The sequence below is a fragment of the Pristiophorus japonicus genome, chromosome 3, assembly GCF_044704955.1.
Source record: "Pristiophorus japonicus isolate sPriJap1 chromosome 3, sPriJap1.hap1, whole genome shotgun sequence".
In the NCBI taxonomy this organism is placed as follows: Eukaryota; Metazoa; Chordata; class Chondrichthyes; family Pristiophoridae; genus Pristiophorus; species Pristiophorus japonicus.
Genome location: NC_091979.1, coordinates 38387041 through 38406644, shown reverse-complemented (window position 1 = coordinate 38406644; position 19604 = coordinate 38387041). Strand labels below are relative to the sequence as shown.

Sequence of the window (19604 nt, the reverse complement as noted above, 5' to 3'; positions counted from 1 at the left end):
TCAAACCAGCTTTGCAACAAAAGGCAACAAAGACAAAGTCATCATTTTCTGAAGGGAGGTCGTCGACCTGAAACTGTTCACAGTGTTTCTTCTCTCTCCAACATCCCCGGCACTTTTGTCTTGGTCAATCATTTTTGTGTCGGTTACAATTTGTGGCAGAAATGCCCTCACAGTGCTCAAAGGGTTGGTCACAAGGAAAGGGGCAATGTTTTCAACAGATTGTTGTAAACAGTTACTTTTGGGGAGGATGGGGGGGGGGGGGGGGGCGTGTTTAGAGTCAGGAGAGCCTTGCTGCATTATCTTTATGTGCAAATAATGCAGCAAATGCGCTTTCTGACATGAATATGATCGTGTTGTGTGACTGGCCCACCGTTACTTCCTCACAATTCTTCATGAAGTCTGTGCATACCCCTTTAAATATCGAATCAAAAATCAGTTCGCTGATTGGGTTGCATTTCAATCATCAATGCTCCCGGTATATTGATGGTAATTGGGGGTGGGAGGGACAATAATTAATCAGATCATCATGGCCAACGATTTGGGTTTGCAAGCAACAAAGCCACCAAGGCACAGAACGCAACCTCCAGACCACCGGCAGAAACTCCCGAACCCCCAATAATAACAGAATTTGAGTCACCAGAAACCGTCACACCCCGTCCATCAGTTGCTCAATTCACCAGCTAAAATCACACGATTGAAGCAATTTTCAGCACAAGCCCGAGGCAGCCACGAGTGGATGCACCATCACCAATCAGTCTCACAGGCACGGCCTGATGGCAGCAAACATTCAACAGGTAAAGCGTACCTTCATCCTAGGTCACGGTCATACCAAGAGCCAACAAACCCCATTGGACGGGTCCAAGTACAGGTTGAACCTCCCTTGTCCGGAACCTTTGGGACCTGGCCTGTTCTGGATAAGGGATTTTTCCGGATGAGGGGTGGCCACGTTAAATTGGTTGGTGCAGGTACTGAGCAAGGGGATATCAGGGCTGGCTGGCTTGGGGCTGGGAGTGCGGCAAAGAGATCATTGGGGTGGGGGGTGGATCGCAGGGTCAGGCCAGCGATTGTGAGAGTCGATAGCAAGGAAGGACTTCAATTGGTTCATGTCGGAGCGGCCGGGAATGGTGCCGGCAAGGGGTGGTTTCAAATAAAGGCGTTCTGGATAAGGACGGTTCAACCTGTACTCTAACGGCCTTAGCTCTATTCCTGCAGAGTTACGTGAGCAACCTTACCTGCTTCTATTAAAACAGACGGCGAATCAGATTTTCAACAACCTTGAAAACATTTCCGAAAACGAGACGTTAAAAATTCCTATGTTTTCCCGCGCGGGATTGAAGCAATGCAAACCCTTTTTTTTTTAAAACCAGGTGGCACAATGCATGAATCCAGCAGCACACTGCCAGTGTAGCAGGGCACAAATTTTAGCAGTCGTGTCAAGGGAGGCACCGAGATGAGAGCTATTGGGTTTATTTCATTCTGTTCCTCCAACCTGAAGGCTCAGTATGTAAAAATACCGCTTGGTATCATACGGAGGTACACAAACTGAAAGGTCCCAGGTTTAATACCCAGTCAGTGTTGAGTTCGCTGGTCTTAGTTGGGAAGTATTGGCAGCACAAAAATTGGCAGCAGATTCCCTCCCCCCCCCCCCGTATGGAAAACAGTCAGTACCCATGCTCAGACATGAAGAGCAGCTACTTGAATAAGATATTAGAGAACTGTTGGAGCCTATGCAACCATAAGGGGCCGACCTTTAAGACCGAGATGAGAAGTAATTTCTTCACTGCGTTGTGAATCTTTGGAATAATCTATGCCAAAGGGATGCTGAATCGTTTAGTATAGTCAAGGCCGAGATATGGATTTTTGGATTCTCGGGGAATTAAGGAATATGGAGACTGGGCGTGAAAGTGGAGTTGAGGCAGAAGATCAGCCATGATCTTACTTAATGGTGGAGCAGGACAGAGGGTCCGTGTGGCCTACCCCTGCTCCTAATTCTTATGTTCTTAGTACACCTTCAGGAGATTGGGATAGAGGAATAAAAGAACACCATCCCTTCAACTGGAAACATTCACTTGGTTTGCTCCTCCAATGCAGACAAACACTGGATATAAAAGTACATTTGAAGCAGCAACTTTATTTTCACAAGATTTTCAGCATCTCATTTTTTAAAGTTATTTGATTTTCTGTGTCTTCCTGGTTACACACCCGCTTCTTCAACTGAAATGGCCAATAGGCAGACAGTTCCCAGACCTCCACTCAGCCTGATCTTCAACACGCCGGTACTACAGGGAAGCATAGCTTGACACAGAGTGACCTAACCTCTGATTTTTAATCCCTTTGTCTCTATGGAGATCATGTGGCTCCAGCTTATCAACTTCCCCCAGCTGCTTAGCTTTTCAACACATGTTTTTTTTCCTAATAGTTTTATTACTTCATGGCATAAAGTGCGAACTGGGGTGACTTGGAGTCAGTCATCTTCAGCACGGTTTTCCAACACCATCTGCGTGGTTCTATTATACCAATGAGACACATTTCAAAAACCCTTTTGCGCTGGAGACCAAGTACAGTGACAGCGAATGAGTTCAAACTGAAGTGCAAGCATCAACACAAAGCATTTCTTCACACCTAGGACCTTCCTATTACACAGCAAGTGTGTTCAAAATGTGACCCTGGAAATCCAACCTACAAATCCCAGGCAACTCAGTGCCATCATTTCCTACCCGTTCGCTTGTCATGTTTCAATGGTGTGGCTCTAGAAGTTTTGGATGGGCCATCTCAGTGCTCTGTGCCTGAATGATGGATAATTACAAATGGCAGGATTTGTATGTGTTAGATTAATGAGAACATGGATTTAAACATGACATCTACCCCCACTCCCCCAAACACCTCGTTGCGCCCGTCTTTTGGGCACAAGATGGGGGTAAGAGAGACCAATTTCACAGGGCAAAAGGTCAGAACTGGCCTGAGCACCTTTTTAAAAAAAAAAAATTCATTCACAGGATGTGGGCAAGGCCAGCATTTATTGCCCTTGAGAAGGTGGTGGTGAGCTGTCTTCTTGAATACAATGGAGTGGCTTTTAGAGGGCAGCTAAGAGTCAACCACATTGCTGTGGGTCTGGAGTATATAGGCCAGACCGGGTAAGGATGGCAGACTTCCTTCCCTAAGAGGACATTAGTGAACCAGATGGGTTTTTAACAACAATCCGGTAGTCACCATTAATGATGCTAGCTATTTATTCAATTGATTTCAAATTCCACAGCTACCATGGTGGGATCTGAACTCATGTCTCTGGATCATTAGTCCCGGTCTCTGGATCACTATTCCAGTAACCACTATGCCACCGTACCTGATGTGTTTTTGGCTTGGGCAACATTCAGGCGTCCCAGGCAGCCGCCTTAAACAAGCGTACTCAAACAGGAGGCCCAACGTTGGTTTAAGAACCCCTCCCAGATATCCATTTGCACAGAGCGTGCACTGGGCATGGCTCAATCATGTTTTTGGGTTCTTCAGTAGCCTAACCAGGGACTGCTGGAAGGCACCAACAAACAGGTAAGCTTGAACTTCTCAGAACATAAGAAATAGGAGCAGGAGTAGGCCATTTGGTTCCTCGCGCCTGCTCCGCTATTCAATAAGATCATGGCTGATCTGAACTTACCATGTGGATGTTGAGCAGGAGTGCATCTCCCAACTCCATAACACTACTGCAGGCTGCTACCGGGTTCCCCAGGGCCACTGCCGGCATCGCAGCTGGTCCAAATTGGTCCTCTCCGAGCCGGCGAGATGCCTCTGTACAATCGATGAGTCCCGAGGCCCAATTTCAGCCGGGCCTCGGGCCTCCAGCTTCTGGCGCGCGCTCCATTGCCTATTTCAGCCCCACAAACAGGCCTAAACCAATTGCTAGCCCAAAAACTTTGGACACCTCCACACTAAAGTACAAGCAGCTTTCTTCAGCTAATCATTGTCAAGATCGAAGTCATCCTGTGCCGCCCCCAAACCTCTGAGGTGCCTCAAGACATTCCCTTCAGACATTTTGCCAAGTTAAAGGCATAATAACATTGAATTACATCGGATATACAGCACAGAAACAGGCCATTCGGCCCAACCAGTCCATGTCACCGTTTATGCTCCACTCGAGCCTCCTCCTGTCTTTCCTCATCTAAATCCAGCAGCGTAACTCTCTATTCCCTTCTCCCTCATATGCTTGTCTAGCCTCCCTTTAAATACATCTATACTATGTGCTTCAACCACTCCCTGTGGTAGGTTTGAAGGTTTTTGTTGTGGTATAAAATAGTAATATTCCATATTCGTTAAACAGAGATGATTATTCAGTGTATTTATTCAATACACTATCCAAAATATATTAGTTATGGAAATACTAACCAACACACTTCATTGGGTGATTTGCTTGGAAAAATAACCTTCATTCAAAGCAGGAAAAAATATATTGCGCCCTTTTAAGTGCACATTCTCGCTTTTCTCCTTCCATTTTATCCAGCACCACCAAATCCATGCTTGGGGTATCCCGAGTAGAAGCATCAGTAAGCGGACACTCAAAGTAAAGTGTTATTAGGGACCTTACTGCCATAGTTCTGCCTCTGAGCAGTCACCTTAACCCATTTTCCATTAATTTAAAAAATGTAGCTTTTATGATGATCAATGGTGGAGAGCAGAAATCATCATAAAATCACGAGGAGAAACTTCTTCACTCAGAGAGTTGTTAACCTGTGGAATTCCCTGCCGCAGAGAGTTGTTGATGCCAGTTCATTGGATATATTCAAGAGGGAGTTAGATATGGCCCTTGTGGCTAAAGGGATCAAGGGGTATGGAGAGAAAGCAGGAAAGGGGTACTGAAGGAATGATCAGCCATGATCTTATTGAATGGTGGTGCAGGCTCAAAGGGCCGGATGGCCTACTCCTGCACGCCTTCAATAATTTAGAGATTGCTACAGATTTAGTCCCAGAAGGCAACATTTTTGAACTGCACCTTCAGGTAAATTTTTAAAAAATCAAACTCTAACTGCATTTTAAACAAAATGACATTTGCTACTATTCTTTTAAACATTAGAACATAATACGTATAAATAGGTCAACAGTCTCAAGGCCACAGGGTTTGGTAAAGATTGTCAAGGATGGATGGTCCTGCTGGAAAAAGGATTTCTAACCTCACTACAGCAAAGACAGAGAATGCTGAAAAGGTGGACAAATCAATCAGTGCCTGAAAGAGAACAAACTGGCTGACTTTTCGATGGGGCCCTTTCAGAACTGGCCTGAGCAGCTGCTAGCAGGACTGGAGGAAGAGTGTAGGAAAATATCACAAGAGGCAATGGTCCCTCCAGAAAGTCGGGCGGCAATGGAAATGCACCCGATCTGATGAAGGATCACAACCAAAGCGTCACCCTGCCTTTTGTCTTTCAGATGCCGACCAACTTGCAGAGGTGTGTCTCAGAAGTCCGACGTTTGCCGGGTATTTTTCCACCTCGCTCCACTATTTTCTTTGATGTTGTGGCTGCAGCACGAGATCATTCACCGTACAAATATGGGGCACGTGCTTATGAGGGAATTAGTCGCATTTCTGCTCAATAGACCTTCCACGTCCTTGAAAGCACATCGCTCCAAAGGTGAGAAAGTGGGGATCGATCACGGTCAGCAGAGTGATGATGAATCTGTCCACAAGGTGAGATGGTTCTTGGTTTGTGTACGGTCTGCTCAGCCTCCGAAGTGGAGAGATGTATACAATCACAAATCACTGCTGCCCAGGACCTCCTGACTATTTATAAAGTTCTAGTTTGGCTAGAACAGTACAAAACTCATAGAAACATAGAAAACATAGAAAATAGGTGCAGGAGTAGGCCATTCGGCCCTTCGAGCCTGCACCGCCATTCAATGAGTTCATGGCTGAACATGCAACTTCAGTACCCCATTCCTGCTTTCTCGCCATACCCCTTGATCCCCCCTAGTAGTAAGGACTACATCTAACTCCTTTTTGAATATATTTAGTGAATTGGCTTCAACAACTTTCTGTGGTAGAGAATTCCACAGATTCACCACTCTCTGGGTGAAGAAGTTTCTCCTCATCTCGGTCCTAAATGGCTTACCCCTTATCCTTAGACTGTGACCCCTGGTTCTGGACTTCCCCAACATTGGGAACATTCTTCCTGCATCTAACCTGTCCAATCCCGTCAGAATTTTAAACGTTTCTATGAGATCCCCTCTCATTCTTCTGAACTCCAGTGAATACAAGCCCAGTTGATCCAGTCTTTCTTGATATGTCAGTCCCGCCATCCCAGGAATCAGTCTGGTGAACCTTCGCTGCACTTCCTCAATAGCAAGAATGTCCTTCCTCAAGTTAGGAGACCAAAACTGTACACAATACTCAATGCATAAACGAGTAGCAAACAGCCAGAATTATTTGAAATGCTTTCAACTGGGAGGAGGGGTGTGGGGGGGGGAGGGCAGAGAAAAATAAAAATCCGCCCCCCCCCCCCCACCCCTCAAGAATATCTGTTCAAACCATTTTTTAAATGAAATTCCGTGAACAGAAATGGAACCTTGACAGCAATGGTGAAAGCACCAAATTCTAACCCAAAACACCAGCCAAACTGCTCCTTAATGTAATGCTGATACTGCGGGATTGGACCAGTGGGGTTTTGTTTTGTTTCGCTACAGGCGCATCACTGCACTGATTAATATGAATGGACTGCAAAGTCCGAGAGCATTTTTAGCAGTTGGATGACCCCAATGCATATTTTAAGCAGAAGAAAATTGCTGTACTTTACAGTCATATACTTCCCCCTCCCCCAAAATGGCTAACTCAAAAGATTTTATGTACATTTTATGTGATTTTTAATCAGGTCTGAGGGAGTGGGATGCGTTTATCTGTACAAGAATCTCTCAGCTCATGGAGGATTTTCCATATATATTCAATGAAATGAAATTCCCAGAAGAAATCCCTCTGAAAAAATGTATTCAATTACAGATGCAATAACTCAAAAGACATGCAAACCAATGTTTTTCCGTGTGCCCTATATTTAGCATACACAGCACTGAAACTGCACAGTATCCTGCAAATGATTTTGAGTAGTGGTATCAGAATCCATTAATTCCCTGTGCTCCCACCCACCAAAGTGGTTGATCCTTGCTGGCTCTACAGGAGGCGAAAGGCCACCATCACCTTGTCCAAGTGGCCATTCTTCGTGTGTGACCGTGGACTGTGTCTTAGAGACAATTCAATTGCTGGTGGGGAGGGGAGGTTCGGGGGAAAGAGAATGGTATTACTGGGGAGACCTTAATGAGGTGTATAAAATCATGAGGGGCCTAGATACAGTGGATAGGAAGGACATATTCACTTAGCAGAGGGGGCAACAACCAGGGGGCACAGATTTTAAGTAATTGGTAAGTTTAGAGGGGATTTGCCGAGAAATTTCTTCACCCAGAGGGTGGTAGGGGTCTGGAACTCATTGCCTGAAAGGGTGATAGAGACAGAAACCCTCACCACATTTAAAAAGTATCTGGATATGTACTTGAAATGCTGTAACCAACAGGGCTCGGGACCAAGAGCTGGAAAGTGGGATGTCGGCTGGCTCGGACACAGTGGGCAGAAATAGCTTCATTTCATGCTGTAAATTTCTACGGTTCGATGATAAACCCATTCTCGTCCTCACAATGTCCATGTTGTAATCTCCTACATCAGGGATTCTCAACCGGGGTCCCACAGTCCCCTAGAGGGATGCAAGAAGGTTTCAAGGGGTCTGCTAGAGAATGGCTGGTTTCTCAGGTCAGGGCCTATCTGGGGGAAGTCTATGGTTGAGGGTCCGGTCGGGGGAAGGGTGCAGTCTGACGGAGATGGAGCAGTTCAGCAGCCTGTGGGTCAGGCTGGGTCACGGGGCTGGGGGAAGGAGTGAGGGGGGGAAACAGTGAGAGGGGAGGGAAAACAGTGAGGGGGAGAGGGAAAACAGTGAGGGGGAGAGGGAAAACAGTGAGGGGGAGAGGGAAAACAGTGAGGGGGGGGAGGGGAAACAGTGAGGGGGGGAGGGGAAACAGTGAGGGGGGGAGGGGAAACAGTGAGGGGGAGGGGAAACAGTGAGGGGGGAGGGGAAACAGTGAGGGGGGAGGGGAAACAGTGAGGGGGGGAGGGGAAACAGTGAGGGGGGAGGGGAAACAGTGAGGGGGGGAGGGGAAACAGTGAGGGGGGAGGGGAAACAGTGAGGGGGGAGGGGAAACAGTGAGGGGGAGGGGAAACAGTAAGGGGGGAGGGGAAACAGTGAGGGGGGAGGGGAAACAGTGAGGGGGGAGGGGAAACAGTGAGGGGGAGGGGAAACAGTGAGGGGGGGGGCGGCAGGTGGGACAATGAAGCAGAGTCAATCCTGACATTTAAAAAGGGAATTAGGTAAACACTTGAAGATAAACTATTAAACAGTATGGTTACAAAAAAAAACATCGGGGAAAGGGAATTAAGAGTAAATAGCTCGGATGTGGAACTACCACCAGCATAGACTTGACAAGGGGGCTGCATAACCTTTTCCTGTGCTCTCAGCTGGGAGAACGAGTTTCTCCACAACTGTTTCTCTCAGGGGGAGATAGCCTGCAACATTCATCATTACTGAAATAGCTCCGAGGTGTGCGTGCGTGTGTGTGTACGGAATCTCTAAACGGGCATTGCTTCCGCTGTTAATTCTCAGCATACTGCCTTTCCATTACAGCTTTCAAAGGGAGGCTGTCTGGTGTTTATTGTGCGATACCATCTATATACGCACAGGTCAGCGCCCATACTGTACCAGAGCTGAAATTAAGGGCATGTTGTTCCTCGGCCGCATGCACAAGGGTATGATGCACCAGTAAAGATATGGGTTGGTGGGAAACGCTAGATGCATCATGAAGGAAGTTCTACCTACTGTCCCTCCTCACATAGAACATGGAACTAGATCAGTACACCTCATTATAGGGCCAAAAATCTAGAGAATGGAGAATTCGGCATACTGCAAAGACTTGCATTTAAATAGCGCCTTTCATGACCTCAGCACATCCCAAAGTGCAATAGAGCTAACAAAGTACTTTTTGAAGTGGCGTCACTGTTGTAATGTAGGAATAAAGTTAGGAACATCACTGCTGAAAACTCAGCTGAACTAACACGGGTGTCAAGCTAATAAAGTTGGGAATGAACCTTTTTCGCCCGAAAACACATACATCTGTGGAAAAATGCCACGAGGGAAGAGTGTCAAAGCAGAAATTCTAAGTGTGTGCGAGCGACAAAAAGATTTGTTTCTGGAGAGAGGAGACCGAGTGACAGGGTGAGACGGGCTGGGTTCAGATCAGTCACGTAGTCACAGGCTTGAGGTATCGAATTGGCCTTTTCCTACAAAATCCAAAAGCACTGATATGCAGGGGTGTCGAACCTGTGGCCCTGGGGCAATGGGTAGCTCCAAGCCACAGGCCATCTGGCCCACAAAGCCCAGGCAACTCGGTCCAATCTGCAATTCAAATCGCTTATTTGTTGGTTTGTGGTGGATGAATTTTTCAGGCCCTGGGGTTTTGGAAAGGTGGCTTTTGGTGCTGTTGCCTTTGGATGGATAAATCTTCAACAACAACAACAACTTGTATTTATATCGCGCCTTTAGGATAGTGAAACAGCCCAAGGCACTTCACAGGAGTATTATTAGATTTTAAAAATTTGACACCGAGCTGCATAAGGAGAACACCGTGATCTGTTAGAATCAGTATTCTTGAGAACAGTGAGGAGGATAGTGATAGATTTCAAGAAGACATAGACAGGCTGGTGGAATGGGCGGACACGTGGCAGATGAAATTTAATGCAGAAAAGTACAAAGTGATGTATTTTGGTAGGAAGAACAAGGAGAGGCAAAATAAACTAAAGGCTACAATTCTAAAGGGGGTGCAGGAACAGAGCGACCTGGGGGTATATGTGTACAAATCATTGAAGGTGGCAGGGCAGGTTGAGAAAGCGGTTAATATAGCATACGATATCCTGGGCTTCATAAATAGAGGCACGGAGTTCAAAAGCAAGGAAGTTATGATGAACCTTTATAAAACACTGGTTCGGCCTCAACTGGAGTATTGTGTCCAATTCTGGGCACCGCACTTTAGGGAGGATGTGAAGACCTTAGAGAGGGTACAGAAAAGATTTACAAGAATGGTTCCAGGGATGAGGGACTTCAGTTACGTGGATAGACTGGAGAAACTGGGGTTGTTCTCCTTAGAGCAGAGAAGATTAAGGTGAGATTTGATAGGTGTTTAATATCATGAGGGGTCTAGACCAAGTAGATAGTTAAACTGATCCCACTGGCAGAGGAGTTGAGAACCAGAGGACACAAATTTAAGGTGACTGGCAGAAGAACCAAAGGCAACATGAGGAAAAAGATTTTTCGGCAGCGAGTGGTTAGGATCTGGAATTCACTGCCTGAGAGGGTGATGGAGACAGACTCAATTGTGGCTTTCAAAAGGGAATTGGATCAGTATCTGAAGGAAAATAAATAAATTGCACGGCTAGGGGGAAAGGGCAGGTGAGTGGGACTTGCAGAGAGCCGGCATAGGCTCAATGGGCCAAATGGCCTCTGTGCTGTAACCATTCTATGATACGCTCAAATTATTGGTAAAAGGCCGTCCAAAATGAAAGATTGCATTCCCCTGCTCTAAAAGATATATTTTCAGCTGAAGAAACACAGTACAGTAACAGAATATGGTTGTAAAATGCACTTTATAGATGTGAAACAATCCCATCAACACGGACGACTCGATATTAGAAACAGATTTAAAACAAGGGAAAACAGTAATATGATTTACAATTCTAAAAACCTTGAAAAAGACAGCATCAATAAGAGCAAAATTGGATCAATAGCGAGATTTGATCTGCAATTATTAGGCACAGTTAATGTGACCCTGGTTTATATAGCAATCCAATCCGTGCATCACCCAGCTCCTGTATAAATGCACCATGTGAACTATTTTCTTCTCTCTCCAAACCCCTCAATTCCCATTTACAAAGATAAAAGCACCACCACAGCCAATGTTGTATTGCTGCACAAAGGGCTTTGGATCCAAGCAAACAGGGAGCCAGTCTCTCATTCGAAGCGTGCCGTGCTGTGGATACCTTCTGCACACGAGATGCAGCTGCATCATTCGATATTCCTCAAATCAATAAAACAAAAAAATCTCCGATGGCCAAAAGAGAAATAGCAACCAGCAGCGTTCCTGCTCTGCTTTACTGAAAAAAAGGGGGTGAAGTCATAACCTCCCCTGGATTCAAGTATCAAAAGCATTTATTTTACAATACTCGAGATATTTTAATGACAATTGCTGACATGGGGCGGGAGGGGGTGAGACAAAGAGGAACGTACACGCTGCCAAATATATATATAAATAAAATAGACACACACACAGTTAAAGGGACATCAACCCAGGACTAATATGGAGACACTGCTATTATTATTACTTTGGTCACTAATTTTTTTTCAATTAGTAATTGCGATGCAAGTGTGAACATTTAGGATAAAAAAACTCTCATCATTTTTGTTTCTTCAAAACCCAATAAAGCTACTGCTGGAGTCTAACCTTGGGTGCACAGGATGCAGAAAAGGGAAGGACGTGAAGATATTTGGTCGCTGGATACAATTCGTTTCGGACGGAAGTTATTCTCAAAAAAAAGTCCTGGGTTCTTAGGGAGAGGGGGTGTTATTAAAAGGATACAAAGCCATTTTATTCCGACAAAGCCAGTTACTTCCTGATCCCCTGACTTGAAGGTAAATGGACAAGAAAAATGCACGCAGCATTCGGTTAGATAGGTGTACGTCACCGAGAGATTTCGGTGAACATCTCTCTTCCCACCCCATCCCCCCCCCCCCCCCAATCAAGTCATATTACTGACCAATCAGTAGCTCCTCTCCCCCCCGCACCCCCCCCCCCAGTTTGCATCATCGCATACTTATCGCTGAGGAGAGGCAACTCAAAGCGTCCTTTTCCTTGAGCTGAGATTACAAAAGCTGACATTGCTTTTACTGCACCACCACATTCTTCAGGTTATGCTCATAGACAAACTCAGTGTAGTTTCTGTCCGCGGCACTGGGCGGAGCCTGCGAGTTCCATGCACGTCCAGCGGGTTGGGAGTCATCAGCAAAGGGGAGCCTGGACCATGGGGCAGAGTTAGTGGTTAGCAACGGGCAGACTTGGAGGGAAATGAAGACATGAGGCTGGAAGAAGCGCGAGAAAGGGGGCGGGAAGAGTGCAAGAGAACGGAAAGAGTTAAAGCATCAAGGTCTCCTTTAACAACTTCATAGACCATTACTGGAATACTGATTTTCACTTTTGACTTTTTCAATGCAACGGTTATACAGTAAATGTGTAATGAATTTATAGTCCGTTCACTGTGAATGGTAAACATTTTAAAATAAAACATGCCCTTGAAGACTATTTTTCAAGGACTGTTTTACTAGTTCTGGAATTCACTCCCTAAATCTCCGCGCCGCTCCCTCCCCCTCAAGACCCTCCTCTAAACCTACTTCTTTGACCAAGTTCCTGTCCTAATGTCTCCCTCTTTGGCTCGGTGGCAATTTTTATCTTTGATTACACTCATGTGAAGCGCCTTGTGCTGTTGTATGGCGAGAAAGCAGGAATGGGGTACTGAAGTTGAATGTTCAGCCATGAACTCATTGAATGGTGGTGCAGGCTCGAAGGGCCGAATGGCCTACTCCTGCACCTATTTTCTATGTTTCTGTGTTTCTATGTTAAAGGCACTATTTAAATGCAAGTTGCTTATATTGTGTTATATTGTGTATATCATTCTCGATTTTAGTTTACTCGTGGCGTTATCTAACTCCATCACGGTAGCCCAACTCCTGTAGAAGGGCCCAACTTATTAATAGTCATATTCAAATTTCAGGCCTTCCCCATCACACTAACTCACCGAGAGTTTGACAACCGCACGTTTCAGCCACTAGGTGGAGTGCTGCATTTAAGTAAAGTGCTGTAAACTTTATTCTACCTTGGACAACTGTGGCAGTGGTGGGGGGGTGGCAGGGGGGAGGAGAGGCAATGAAATGCATGCAGACCAGCACACTTCAGCTGCACCTCTTGCTGGCTGGCCCTGGCGTAATATTGCTGGGGGTTATGTGGCTCAGAGGGTAGCACCTTCGCCCGAGTCAGAAGGTTGTGGGTTCAAGTCCTGCTCTAGAGACTTTGAGCACAAAATATCTAGGCCGACACACCAGTGCAGTGCTGAGGGAGCGCTGCACTGTCAGAGCTGTCTTTCAGATGAGACATTAAATAGAGTTAGGTGGACTCTCGGGTGCCCTCTCGGGTGGACGTAAAAAATCCCATGGCACTATTTCGAAGAGGAGCAGGGGAGTTCTCCCCAGTGTCCTGGCCAATATACATCCCTCAATCAACATAACGAAACAGATTATCTGGTCATCACCACATTGCTGTTTGTGGGACCTTGCTGCGTGCAAAATAGATGCCATGTTTGCTACATTGCAACAATGATTACACTTCAAAAGTACTTCATTGGCTGTAAAGTGCTTTGAGATGCCCTGTGGTAGTGAAAGGCGCTATATAAATGTAAGCATTTTGTTCCCCCCAATCATGTTTGCCGCATCTGTAGGTTTGTTTGTTCATGTCCCATTAGTCGGTGTATGCCTGAGGATCTGCAAAAAATTGTCAAGTATAAATAAATCTACACGCACAGCAGAATGATGCACTGTGCTTACTCCACACGGCTATAAAGCAAGAGATATCAATGCTTTAAAAAATAACTGGAAGAAAATATAAAGATCAAGAGCAGGGTTACTGAAGGACAGTGATGGCAGTCTAAAGTGAACAAAGCATAGTGGACAGTGTGAGACATATAACATTCAGAGAGCTCCGGATGATAACTAGGCATAATTATACAATTCTCCTTACAATCACTTTGGAGGAAAGCTCATCTCACGTGACTTTAAAAAGCTAGTGCTGCAACTCTACCAGTCAGTCTTCAGTGCTACCAAGGAGCAGAAAGGCCATTTTGTCTTCATGCAGTTGTTACGACAGAACAGAGCAGAGCAAGCAGCACCTACATGCAATGTTAGCAACGGGGCTTCATCGCCTTAGAGCAGAAGAACATAAGAAATAGGAGCAGGAGAAGGCCTTTTGGCCCCTTGTGCCTGCTCCGCCATTCAATAAGATCATGGCTGATCTGACCTTGGCCTCAACTCCACTTCCCTGCCCGCTCCCCATAACCGTGGACTCCCTTATCATTCAAAACTCTGTCTATCTCTACCTTAAATATATTCAAAGACCCAGCCTCCACAGCTCTGCGATAGAGAATTCCACAGATTCACGACCCTATGAGGGAAGAAATTCTTTCTCATCTCTATTTTAAATGTACGACCTCTTATTCTGAAACTATGCCCCTTAGTTCTAGATTTCCCCACGAGGGGAAACATCCTCTCTGCATCTACCCGGTCAAGCCCCCTCAGAATCTTATACGTTTCAATAAGATCACCTCTCATTCTTCTAAACACCTTCTTGAAAGCATTTCACTCCTTTCTAAATACAGCTCTGAGCCGAGGAAGCATTTCCTGCCAATAGCGGGATACAATCTCTACGGAAGAGATAAAAAGGAATTGACCCAGGAATGTTGTTTTATTTTAATAAAATCGCTGGGCCTGCCAATAACTCTTCTTGTATTTGCAATGGCTGTCATCGGTCGAAGGTTTAGTTAATACTGGCCAAATAGTCAAATACTACTTACTCAATCAATAGAAGTGAGAGAGCTAAGTAGTTTTAGCCTACCATTATTGGGATTAGAAGACATCATAAACTAAAGGTTCAGCTGTGTTTGAACGTCTCAACTCCCAAGATGGAATTACTCTTTTTTTTTAAATTCTCTACAATAATGGTGGCATGCATTAGTTACAGAGATATTAATATCCGCTTGATTCACATGGACAGTACAGAGACGTTTGAAAGTAGAATATTTCTGGTTTAATTTTGTTTTGGAGGGAAATGAGGAGAGATAGGAATATAAACTGGACATCACCTTGTTAACCAGACTGATGGTATAGGATGGGAAGCCAAGATTGGGGCAAGTGTGTCCTTATCTATGGAGGGAGTGCACTTGATGGTCTGAATGGCCTTTTCTCATTCGAAGCCACGGAAGACCCTTACTGCAGTTAGCTTCTTAGTGGGAGAGTGCCGCTCCAGACAGTCTCAGAAAGGATTCAGCAGATATTCGATGTTCCTGCAATCACTTCCTGTGATTTGGTAGCTATGTCAATGGCAGTGGAAAGTGAAGTGTCGGTCCACACAATTACAAGGATTACATGACAGAGATCATAGAATCATACAATGGTTACAGCACTGAAGGAGGCCATTCGGCCCATCAAGCCCATGCCGGCTCTCTGCAAGAGCATTTCAGCTAGTTCCACTCCCCCGCCCTATCCTCGTAGCCCTGCATTTGTTTTTTCCCCTTTGGGTATTTATCCAATTCCCTTTTGAAAGCCACGATGGAATTTGCCTCCATCACCCTTTCAAGCAGAGCATTCCAGATCCTAACCGCTTGCTGCGTTAAAAAATTGCAGTATAAACAACTCTCTGCTGCCAGGTTCCTGAGGAACAGGGCCATGGATCTGTCACCTGTGCAGGACAACTGGGCTGGGTTTGGGTTGCAAGGTTGGACGAATATTTTGCGGTTTTGCTTCATCACCCCAATTGGAGACAGATTTCAGAGCTTCATCCTTTTGGAGCTTTGTCTGTGTTTGATTGCCTCCCTTACGAGATCAAGTGGGTTGGGGAGAATGCATGAAAGGACAAGCTATATATGGCAATTGGGAATTAACTTGATGGACCTTCCTTTTGCAGATTTCCTCAGCTTCTATTCCAATCAAACCATCAATCCAGTCAACGAGGCAGTGTCTGTAGGTGTGAATCCACATCAAACATAAACCTGCATTCCCCCCTCCCCCCGCCATCACTGCTTGCATTTTTTATAAAAAACTAAATTATGAATGATCAGATGGACTCCAATTTGTTCACTTTTTTTTTTAAACTGATAAAGTTCAAATGTTTCCATAACAGTGGCTCAACCAAAAGTCACCAGAACAGCTCACAGCAAAGTGGTATCAAGCTGCAATAAAACCTACTGCAATTCTACTAAATCAGTGGCTGAAAATTGGCCCAAGTCACACTCCCATCCTCGTTTATAATCTTACAGCACAGGAGGAGGCCACTTGGCCTGTCTCACCCTCCAGCTTTCTCCCCATAACCCTGCAAATCAGTCCTTTTCAAGTACATAAAAGCACAAGTACTTCTCAAAAGTTTCTTCACCTTCTGATCAGGTGGTTGGTTTCTTTTTTAAATCGAAGAAGGTTCTTGGAGATTTAAGAAGAGGGAAGTGAAATATAGAGCATTAAATCCTATGGCCCCCACCCTCCCAAGAACATAAGAAATAGGAACAGGAGTAGGCCATACGGCCCCTCGAGCCTGCTCCGCCATTCAATAAGATCATGGCTGATCTGATCAGGGACTCAGCTCCACTTCCCTGCCCGCTCCCTATAACCCCTTATCCCCTTATCATTTAAGAAACTGTCTATTTCTGTCTTAAATTTATTCAATATCCCAGCTTCCACAGCTCTCTGAGGCAGTGAATTCCACAGATTTACAATCCTCAGAGAAGAAATTTCTCCTCATCTCTGTTTTAAATGGGCAGCCCCTTATTCTAAGATCATACCCTCTATAGTTCTAGTCTCCCCCATCAGTGGAAACATCTTCTCTGCATCCACCTATTCAAGCCCCCTCATAATCTTATACGTTTCGATAAGATCTCTCATTTTTCTGAATTCCAATGAGTAGAGGCCCAACCGACTCAACCTTTCCTCATAAGTCAACCCACTCATCCCCGGAATCAACCGAGTGAACCTTCTCTGAACTGCCTCCAAAGCAAGTATATCCTTTCGTAAATATGGAAACCATATTTAAATAATTAAATAATAATTTGCTCTTCTATTGGGGTTGGACATAATGTATTAGCATGGAAAGAGGATTGGCTAACTAACAGAGAACAGAGAGTCGGGATAAATTCTCTGGTTGGCAACCAGTAACGAGTGGGGTGCCGCAGGGATCAGTGTTGGGACCCCAACTATTTACAATCTATTAACGACTTGGAAGAAGGGACTGAGTGTAAAGTAGCCAAGTTTTCTGACGATTAAAAGATGGGAGGAAAAGCAATGTGTGAGGAGGACACAAAAAATCTGCAAAAGGGCATAGGCGGCTAAGTGAGTGGGCAAAAATTTGACAGTTGGAGTATAATGTTGCAAAGTGTGAGGTCATGCACTTTGGCAGAAAAAAATCAAATAGCAAGTTATTTAAATGGAGAAAGATTGCAAAGTGCCGTAGTACAGCGGGACCTGGGGGTACTTGTGCATGAAACACTAAAGGATAGTATGAAGGTACAGCAAGTGATCAGGAAGGCCAATGGAATCTTGGCCTTTATTGCAAAGGGGATGGAGTATAAAAGCAGGGAAGTCTTGCTACAGCTATACAAGGTATTTATGAAAGGATACGAAAGGATATACTTGCTTTGGAGGCAGTTCAGAGAAGGTTCACTAGGTTGATTCTGGGGATGAGGGGGTTGACTTATGAGGAAAGGTTGAGTAGGTTGGGCCTCGACTCAGTGGAATTCAGAAGAATGAGAGGTGATCTTATCGAAACGTATAAGATTATGAGGGGATTTAACAAGGTGGATGCAGAGAGGATGTTTCCACTGACGGGGGAGACTAGAACTCGAGGGCATGATCTTAAAATAAGGGGCCACCCATTTAAAACAGAGATGAGGAGGAATTTCCTCTCTCAGAGGGTTGTAAATCTGTGGAATTTGCTGACTCAGAGAACTGTGGAAGCTGGGACATTGAATAAATTTAAGACAGAAATAGACAGTTTCTTGAATGATAAGCGGTTATGGGGAATGGGCGGGGAAGTGGAGCTGAGTCCATGATCAGATCAGCCATGATCTTATTGAATGACGGAGCAGGCTCGAAGTGCTGTATGGCCTACTCCTGTTCCTATTTCTTATGTTCTTATGAGGAGAAATGTCTTCACTCAGAGGGTTATGAAGCTTTGGAATTCTCTACCCCAGAGGTTTGTGGATGCTCAGTCGTTGAGTAAATTCAAATTGGAGATCGATAGATTCTTGGGCATTAAGGGAATCAAGGGATATGGGGACAGGGCGGGAAAGTGGAGCCGAGGTAAAAGTTCAGCCATGATCGTATTGAACGATGGAGAAGGTTCGAGGGGTCGTATGGTCTACTCCTGCTCCTATTTCTTACATACTCAGAGAGAAATCTCACCGATGACTTCATATACAGCTAGGAAAGCTAAATCAGAGGATTTGCAAAAATGTGAGCATTTTCTGTCTGTCATCACGAGCAGCAAGTAAGGCATGCAGAAAATGATCCTTCAAGGGAACCAGCAGATGATTCATTGTGTTACTGCCAGCCCGCCCAAGTCACAGCCAGATCACACACCCAGCAGTCAGGCCAAAGAGAAAAACCATCACCCACCACGGGAAGCAAGAACCGCGTTCAACGGTTCCTCACTGCGTCAAGCACCGAAGTTCCGCCACCTTCAGCACACAGAATCCAGAGACTGAACAGATCAGGGACGAAACAAAAATTCAAAGAAGGCAGTTGATTCAATCGGTTTGATTTGGAGCTGCAGGTAGCAGCAGACAGAGCAGCATGCAAAAACAGAAATGAAGGTCCATCAGCGCTTCGAATGACAGCCCAGCACAGGCCATCATTAGCAGAGCCCATTTGGGACACTTATTGTAAAACTGGTACCATCACCAGACCTGTGCAGCAAACGGGAGTAGGAAACAGCAAGGCTGTGTGGGGGGGGTAGTGTAACCTCATTATTACCAAACTTTTGGACAGTAACATGGTTGCTCTCACCAGGGGTTCGTTCATCTTATGCAGATGTGAGCTCCTCCATATACATTAACGGAGCTTCCACACTGACTGAGTTTGTAACATTGAGGATCCAAATGTTAATTGGTGCTTGTTTTTGGTCACACCTCCTGATCTTTAGGTCAGATTCCACCTTCCTCATGCCTCTGCGAAGTGCCACGAGGGTTTTTTTTTCTAATGTTTAAGAACGCACGGTTATTGTTGTTACCAATAATAATTAAAACAAGAGCAGAGTTACGCTACCCAGCTGAATTGTACACAGGTAGAGCTTCCAGGCTGGCCCTGCCAAGGAGAACTTTTCCAGTCCCAGGTCCTGGTGGCAGGGGACAATTTCTGATTCAGCCCATATCTGCGTTTGGACAGGTCTGGTACACGTTACCCAAAAAGAGTTGCCTTTGCAAAACAAAGACCTCACACCCTCACACCTCACTGTGGCATATTTCATCCAAACATTACCATGACGTTTGGTCACAAAAAGTTCAAGTACGATAAAGACAACTTTGGAAGTGGAGTTCATTTTTCAGTAAAAGGCACAACACCCAATTTGAAAAGCACAACTTCTCTGTAACTGAACCTGCAGAGTGTCCAGGCTTGCAATTACCACAGAACTAGCTTTGAATTGTTTCACAATATGCAATTTTCAGGAAAAATGGTTCCTAA

The 19604-nt window shown here is 45.2% G+C and overlaps 1 protein-coding gene across 2 annotated transcripts in view; it reads right to left on the bottom strand.

The window, feature by feature from the left end:
* The window catches only part of epb41l5 (erythrocyte membrane protein band 4.1 like 5), a 208827-nt gene that overhangs the window by 35337 nt on the left and 153886 nt on the right, over positions 1 to 19604 (bottom strand). Inside the window, exon 16 of one of the 2 annotated variants that reach the window (XM_070874360.1) lies at positions 11933 to 12132. The exons of the other annotated variant lie outside the window; for it this stretch is intronic. Coding sequence (XP_070730461.1) covers positions 12003 to 12132 — 130 coding nt within the window. The 3' untranslated portion in view covers positions 11933 to 12002. Of the gene's footprint in view, positions 1 to 11932; positions 12133 to 19604 lie in introns of those variants that run through there. 2 annotated transcript variants of the gene reach the window in all.